This window comes from Lolium perenne, chromosome 2 (assembly GCF_019359855.2).
Source record: "Lolium perenne isolate Kyuss_39 chromosome 2, Kyuss_2.0, whole genome shotgun sequence".
In the NCBI taxonomy this organism is placed as follows: domain Eukaryota; kingdom Viridiplantae; phylum Streptophyta; class Magnoliopsida; order Poales; family Poaceae; genus Lolium; species Lolium perenne.
In genome coordinates this window covers 208833590-208841168 of record NC_067245.2, presented here as the reverse complement: position 1 = coordinate 208841168, position 7579 = coordinate 208833590, and the positions used below count along the sequence as shown (strand labels likewise).

Below are 7579 nucleotides of genomic sequence, written 5' to 3'. Positions count from 1 at the left end.
TTACAGTTTTTGTTCCATCCGGTAAATAATCCGGAAACATTTCTGGCCTTCATACCAGGATAAGCCAGTAGCTAATGTTTTGCTCATAACAACCGGTATCAAATCCAAAAATAGTTCCGAGTGTCCGGTAAAAAACTCATAAAAAATGGAAACTGGAAATCAAACCCCCAAAACAACAATACCTTACGTATGAAAAACACAATAACTTTTGCATATGAACTCCGTTTTTTTATGATATTGAGCTTGTTTTGAAGATAACAACAAGATCTAAAACTTTATGCAGAGAAAAAAAAAGTACCTCTATCCATTTTTAGATGTCAAAAATTTGTCTAAATTCAAATGTATCTAGCTAGACACTCTTTAGGATATAGATACGTTCAAACTTAGACGAATCTACCGACATCCGTTAATAGACTGTGGGGATAATTAAAGTGAGATAAAATACCAAGAGTGTGGTCATTTCGGAAGCCTCCCAAGATAAAGAACTGGTAAAACCTCTAATCCAAAAAAAATAGAAGATGTATACAAACTCCATTTTCGATGAACTTGAACTTATTGAAAAGCTAGACACAAGCTTAAAACCCTCACACATAGAAACACCAAGAATCAATAAAATATGGAGATGCAAGTAGGCAAATGATTGCACTTCTTATGACAATGTGATCAAGTTATTCAACCGAAATCCCCTCTTAATAATGTTGCTATCTATCCTATAAACTGATCTTCCAATAAAAATCTTCATACATGGATATACCGACTCTTGCCATCACCCCATACACCACTAGGGACAACTTCACTACAACGCGTCTTCACATTCCATTGTCACCAAATGGACTACAAGCTTCAATTATCTTTAACTTGCACTTCTCAACCTTGATGGTCATCAATACTTGATGAGATCATCTCACGGGATCTATATAAGCTCCCCGTTGATGCATACATATGGAACCCATATGTACAACACAGAGACACATATATAATGAGTTAGTTCATCTTTATACAAACTTCGTCGAACTTAAAATAGTTTAATTTAGTGCAAAGTAGAATATGGATTATACTGAAACGGCAGGAGTAGTACAAAAGCTTGATTCGTTAATTAATTATCGAAAAACAAACCACGAGGAGTAGCTAAGATTCGGTCGGCATGCATCTGAACCTCGAGCCATGCCTGCCGATCCTATCCTAGCCTAGCACACACCGAGCATCGTTTTGCTTTCAACGTTGCCCTACACAGGTACGACGACCAACACAAAACATCACCAGACAGCACGTGATTTATTCTGAAACCAAACGTAGAACCGCTACTGACAAATGTAGCAGCAGCGGACACGTATGTATAGAACGCAAAAGCAGCTATCGCGCCATAGTATTTCACTTCTTGCAGACCAGCCCGGCGCTGCCCTTGCCGCTGCCGCACATGGTGTCCGCCGGTTCCTGGATCAGGCCCACCTCCCCGAGATCCTCGCCGGCGAAGCGCGCCACCTCGCAGTCCGTCCCGAAGATGTTGGACACCTGGTACTTCCCGGCGCCTCCCATCACCGGGATCTTGGCGCCCATGTCGACCCCGGCGCTGACGTAGTCGGAGCGGTAGGTCTGGCCGAGCACGCCATGCACGTCGGCGCTGATGGAGTGGAACTTGAAGGCCACGTTGAGGTGCGCGAGGCTGTCGTCGGCGGTGAGGCCGTAGCCGTGGACCCTGGAGTCCTCCTCGGTGACCGGCACCGCGTTGGCGACGATCCGGAACCGCCCGTCGAGGCGCACCACGACACCGTTGGCCGCGCCGGTGCGGAAGACAGATAGCGCAGGTGCGGAGACTGGGCTCCAGCTGGCTGCCGGCGCGGCGTCGAGCTCGACGGGCAGGCCATCGAAGGTGATTGCGAGGCGGTCGACGGCGCTGTTCCAGGTGACGGTCCGCTTGACGCCGAGGTAGAGGCGGTGGCCGCCGAAGCGGATGCCGAGCGCCTGCACCCAGGTGAAGTCCCGTGCCCCCTGCTCGTTGCGCTTGCCGATGAAGTGCGCGTTGATGTGCAGGTTGGAGTCGGAGAGGAGGCAGAAGTCGGCGTCCCTGCGGCCGTGGAAGAGGAACTTGTTGCCGTCGCCGCCCACGAAGCGCGGGTCGTAGCACTCCGTGCCGGTCAGATCACACACTGCAGCAGCGCACAGCAATAGCAAACACACGGTCGAAGCGATCGGTCAGAAACTTGAGCTGCACAAAGGAGAATTCAGACATGGATATGCATCGATCGGGTACTTACTGCAGACGAGCTTGCAGGTGGGGCAGTGCACGTAGCAGAGGTCGCGGCAGCCGCGGGGGCACTGGCGCGCCGTGATCCTGCAGTCAGGCTCCTTCGCCGCCGGGTTGCTCCGGTTGTAGCAGCTCACCGTGGTGAGCGGCCCGCCAGGGCTCATGTACACGCGCTGTATATCGGGGTCCGTGAGGATGGGATTTTGATCCAACGGCTTGCCGCTCGGGTCCGCTGGCTGGGCGCCGACGGCGGCAACGAGGAACGCGGCGGCACAGGCGAGCAGCGCCACCGTGCACGGGCGCCGGACAAACGCCATGACTGGTAGTAGCTGAGGTATGCGAGCTGGTGGAGTGAAGAGGATGCGAGTGATGATGTGGTGGTGCAAGGCCGGCGCAGAACGCCTTCTTATAGCACGCATTGCCTTTGACTAACCGAGTGTCGTCGGAGCCACGCATGGCTTTCCACCTACGAAGGCAACTCTCCTCAATGGCTCCGTCGCTCGGCCGGCTGCCCCCGCCACATGAAACGATTCCACGCTTGGCATCCCGGCCAACGCCGGCGAGGGAACGGTTGATGAAATCAGGGGGCTTGTTCTCGGCCTTGGCGTCGAGTGTCATCCGCTCTATGTTACTGGCACAGGCACAACAGAATCTACATGGTCAGCTTGGGCAAGACAGCTCAACGACCCTGCTTATCTTTACTGTATAAGAAACCAAGATTCAGATTTAACATGGTCACTGACATTCCCAGGAAATCAGCAAGAAAAATCTAAGGATATATACGTGATCTTGAGTAGAACAAGACATGAGCAGGGTGTAATCTTCAGGGGGGGAGACGTATGGCACACCTTACAGGAACATGTTAGCATCTAGCCGTCTATGTTAAACAGAGCCCTAGTGGTTACCTTTCTTCAGGAAGCTGCTCAGTTGTGATTCGTTCCGTTACATCTGGATCAATGATGAAGCTTAACCGTAGCAGCTTCAGTACTATCCTGGTTGAGTGCATCTGCTGGGTTACTCCATTCATAAACAAAACAATCCAGACTGTCGTTAACGTACATCTGCAGAACAGAGGGACGCGATCTAGTAGCTCATCTCAAAGAAGAGGGGCGATCTAGCATAACATTCGTGGGTAATTCAAATGGTATCTTCAAGGTTTCAAGTCCATGTATTTTCCACAGATTTAAATCAAAAGTGCAGCTGCATATAGGTGAACCCACTGGTTTAACAGAACAAAATGTTGCTTTGGGGTAGAATAACGCAGCGAGAAATGGGTGCATGACATTGCCATAGACATGCCATAAGTTACAATTGTTTTGCAAGTCAGAAAAATTGTGCTAACGTACTAAAAGAACCACCTCTTCTTAGCTGCAGGTGTTGCGCCTTCCACTGGATCAGGAGAACTTGGGCTCTCTCTTTTCGCCATTCCATTGTTCAGCGCTTCCAATCTTTTTCTGAAGACAAAAAAACAGCAACATGATAAAAAAAAAACATTGAACGAAAAATGGAAATAAAGTGAATTTTCCCTTCAAATGGTGGACTTTTGTTTGGACTAAGCATTGAAACACTTTCCTAGTCTCTAACGGTATATGAGACACAGCTCCCAGATGCCACAGAAGGTCTATGGTATGCTAGCTTACACAAATGCCCAACAAAAAAAAAGAACAGTTGCAAAGCATCACAGGAGAAATTAAATGTAATAGGAACAAAAGGAGAACAAAAGACAGACATTGTATTCCATCGCAAACACGCATGGAAGACACAGACCTACACACTGTCAAGTAAACATTTTTAGGAGACAACATCTAAGGATACCTCCCATTTTGATATCAACAGGAAAACATAATAGATGGCTCCAGATGGAAACTGTATCTCCTAAACTGCATGCTAGACAATCTTTCTTGAACAGAAAGCAAATGAGAGAAGCCCTGATACCTCCTTTTGCACGTTTGCATTTACTAGTTGCATCAATCATCTGGATTTGAGTTAGGAGCTATAGACTTTAATGAAGTATGTCTTGTCAATAATAAAAAAGGTATAAGCACCGTGGCACCCTAGGTTCTCACAGTTCACTATTCATTTCTACTAACCAGGTCTTTCAATTGTTAAACAGTTACCTTGTATCTCCAAGCTGTCCATGCAAGCTCCATCGTTGGCGAAATCCTTCCATACCCTGAAGTCCACTTGCAAGAATCATACGCCTGAAATAAAATTATAAGCTCAGATGCAAGCAGAAATCAAGAAACTGCAATTGTGGGAATAAACATGAATCTAACAAAATAAATGTATATTGGCAACAAAGAAGTGCCCATCAAATCAGAAGACTGTAAATCCATTCAGTAGGATGCGGAACTCTGGTCACGAGGTGCTTTTACAAGTTCCTTCCTTTTGGAGAAGTAGTGCTGGCCACAAGTCAGTGGGATACGGTAACAAGCGCAACTTATGGGAAGCCGGAACAAATATTTGACATGCAAAATAGGGAGGCCAAGCAAGCTCCTGCTAGCAGCCTGTTAAGAAGAACCATGCCCTATCGCAGATGTCATAGAACACCCCTGGCTGAAGGGCTGTAACTAATCAACATAAAGTGATAAAACAGAAGCGTGCTGTGAAGAGCTTTTTACATAATCTTTTCAAGAAAAAAACCCTCCATGGCCTAAAGTATATTATTCGATGGCCCACAAGAATATTAGATAGATATATCTCAAAATCAGCTAGACTCCCGCCTCCCTCTCAACAAGATAACCAATTAACCTATGCTCGAAGCTTGCCAGCTTGCTAACTGGTTCTCCCTCAGTCCACCCCTCTCACTCAACAAGCTAACCAAATAACCTCTGTTGTCTGGTACTTCATAGGTTTAAGCTCATCCTGGCTCTTTTCCTACACTAAACCTTGCTAACTGGGTCAAACAGGCAAATTGTCCAACAGTCCAAGCATGAACAAAACAGCGTTTCAGTGTGTTAGTACCAAATGACTGCAAGGCACGAAATTTAAACTAAGCATAGGAAGCTATTATGCCATCAAGTACTTGTGTACATTGTCATGAAAAGTTGAGAATAGTGTGTACATTCTATTCTTTTATGACAATGAAATAGGAAAACAAGATGTAGACAATAGACTTCCCATTTCTTTCTATGGAGATGAAAAAGGAGAAAAACTATATGAAGGCTGGATTGTATATTGGTGAAGCTTTTAATATCAGTATGACACTTTCCACTTTAAACATTAGAGATACCTATATGGTTGCATTATAAAGATATCAAAGGGGCAGAAGAAATCTCCCAACATTTCTTCACTCTTTATCTAGTTGCTGATGCAGATTAGAAAAAAACCCTTAAGGTAAGCGAATTTTACATATGTCCAGGCAATGGACCAGATTACCAGGGTTTAAATTTCAAAGAACAAAAAACCTTGAAGCTTAATATACAAACTTGAATATGTCTATTAACCGCTTCTAATAACAGGAGATGCTACTGTAATATATCTGCAACAAAGAGCATCAGCACTAAGGTCACCTTTCAAGCAGTGTGAGTTCTGACTGGAGTTGCGTGACCCTTTCGTTTGCTGCTTCAAGAGGCATCGACACACCCAATTTATATTCACTATCCTGGAGCCGCTCCCTTATTTCCTTATCCTATAAAAGTAAGACAGACAATGGCACACAGTTGGTTAAACAGGTAAAGGAATCAAGCTATAGCTTCAGATGGGTTAATATTACTGACCCGTTTCGCAACACATTGTTGGTATAGCACAATTTCGTCTTGACAAAATGGCTCAATATCATTGATTTGCAGGCCTGGATCACAGATATATTTTCTTCATACGTTTTACATATGGAGAAGGACAAACATGCTGGGACATGAGAGTAAATAGTTACTCACACAGGAAAAGATTCTTGAGGATACCATCGCAAAGCTCAACTCCTTCGAGGACATGCGATGCAATTTCTTTTGGTACGACAGGGGAAGGCGGCCCACGCATCAGATCATCACCGACCAGAATGGTCTCTTCCATCGTTTCTTGTTTATCGACTGTTGAAAAATAGAAATGGCACACTGACACCATGAGCACAAGCAGCAGCCAACTAGAAACGTGATTCTAATTCCCACACAGACAAGCAAAAGGAGCATCGTTTAAATACCCAGAGTTTTACCAAGTTTCTTTTGTTATTTATTTTAGAAAAGTAAAACTCTGTTCAGTGTGCTGAAACACAATGTGGGTGACGTTCCCTCTTCTTTCGTTGAGCAATGAAATATTTGTACTCTTCAGCTATAACCCCACTGTCCTCAGAGTTGAGGTTACTACGTCCAAGATCAACTAGGATCACCTCAAAGATACCACATGCCACAAGGGGATCCATCAAGATTTGGCACCGTATTATTAAATTAAATTAACAATCATCCTAGGGCCACACCTATTGCCGAATGCTCATCCTCACTAAACCACAATATACAACAAAATTGAAATATATCATGCACAGAGAGTAATACTCCCTCCAAGAACTAAAACAAAACAAGAATTATGGAACGGAGGGAGTAGTATATAGGAAATGGTAGGGGAGCCAGCACACACGTACCATCCATGGTGGCCTAGCAACTCTTCACGCCTGCAATAAGCCCGAAACAGCTAATACTGATCAACTTCCTGCAGCCAGCCAAACAGAAGAGAGAAGTTAGGCTCGGGTTCTCAGTACAACGCGAAGCCGAAGGAATGGCTACCAGAGCACCAGTTCCTTCTGCTGTGCCGCGGTGAAATGGATCAAACACGGTGTACACATGAACCGGCCCTCAGAGCTGCTAAGTACCTTTCCTCCTGCCCTGACCGGACAAAACAACGTGGACCAAGCGCCGGCGATTCCTCGGCCTGTACTCCAGCACACCTACCGTCAACATTCCATCGAACACCTCACGTGCACGAACGCACGGTTCCCAAATCGGGGCAAAATCATCTCAGCCAAACCAGGGGAAACGGGAGAGGCTGCTCACCGCGTTGCCGCCGGCTGGTTCGTCTGGCGCCGGAGCTCGTCCAATCGGTGGTTCTGCCCCTTGTCGTGGCAACCACGGCGCGCCGAGACACCAGAGGGAAGGAAGAAGGAAGAAGGTTTCTGGCTGAGAGCCACTCGTGGGCTTTCTCCTGCATCAAACAGACACAAAGTAACGGTTGATTCGCTTCCAGGCCCATTAACGCTAAATGGGCCTTGTCTTTAGTGGACGAAGTAGCAGCACAACGGCCCATGATGTCAGGACGCGTCGATCAGAAAGGATCGACGGCTGAGAAGGCAAGAGCCGGAGCTAGGGCATGGAACCCGCCGTCCGATGGAAAATGGACGGCGCCGAT

General features: G+C 46.3%; 2 protein-coding genes across 2 annotated transcripts; both read right to left on the bottom strand.

Annotated features, from left to right (window-relative positions):
• Positions 1 to 1052: 1052 nt before the first annotated feature.
• On the bottom strand, positions 1053 to 2633 carry LOC127334704 (uncharacterized). The gene is made up of 2 exons (XM_051361234.2): positions 2256 to 2633; positions 1053 to 2147 (listed from the first exon to the last, which is right to left on the bottom strand). The coding sequence occupies exons 1-2, from the start codon at positions 2560 to 2562 to the stop codon at positions 1372 to 1374; spliced, it is 1083 nt and encodes a 360-aa protein (XP_051217194.1). The 5' UTR covers positions 2563 to 2633; the 3' UTR covers positions 1053 to 1371.
• Positions 2634 to 3365: 732 nt separating this feature from the next.
• LOC127334706 (uncharacterized) lies at positions 3366 to 7355 on the bottom strand. Its single transcript, XM_051361236.1, has 8 exons — positions 7228 to 7355; positions 7047 to 7105; positions 6819 to 6886; positions 6124 to 6273; positions 5965 to 6038; positions 5758 to 5876; positions 4363 to 4446; positions 3366 to 3699 (listed from the first exon to the last, which is right to left on the bottom strand). The coding sequence occupies exons 3-8, from the start codon at positions 6823 to 6825 to the stop codon at positions 3591 to 3593; spliced, it is 543 nt and encodes a 180-aa protein (XP_051217196.1). The 5' UTR covers positions 6826 to 6886; positions 7047 to 7105; positions 7228 to 7355; the 3' UTR covers positions 3366 to 3590.
• Between the last annotated feature and the right edge of the window lie 224 nt (positions 7356 to 7579).

Bases quoted from the DNA above. Each gene is read 5' to 3' on its own strand.
- LOC127334704 (XM_051361234.2), bottom strand. From the start codon at position 2,562: ATGGCGTTTGTCCGGCGCCCGTGCACGGTGGCGCTGCTCGCCTGTGCC. The intron at 2,148-2,255 runs GTAAGTACCCGA...GCGCTGCTGCAG, and splicing joins CACCTGCAAGCTCGTCTGCA to TGTGTGATCTGACCGGCACG.
- LOC127334706 (XM_051361236.1), bottom strand. The intron at 5,877-5,964 runs GTCAGTAATATT...TTACTTTTATAG, and splicing joins AACAATGTGTTGCGAAACGG to GATAAGGAAATAAGGGAGCG. The intron at 3,700-4,362 runs GTAACTGTTTAA...TTTTGTCTTCAG, and splicing joins GGACAGCTTGGAGATACAAG to AAAAAGATTGGAAGCGCTGA.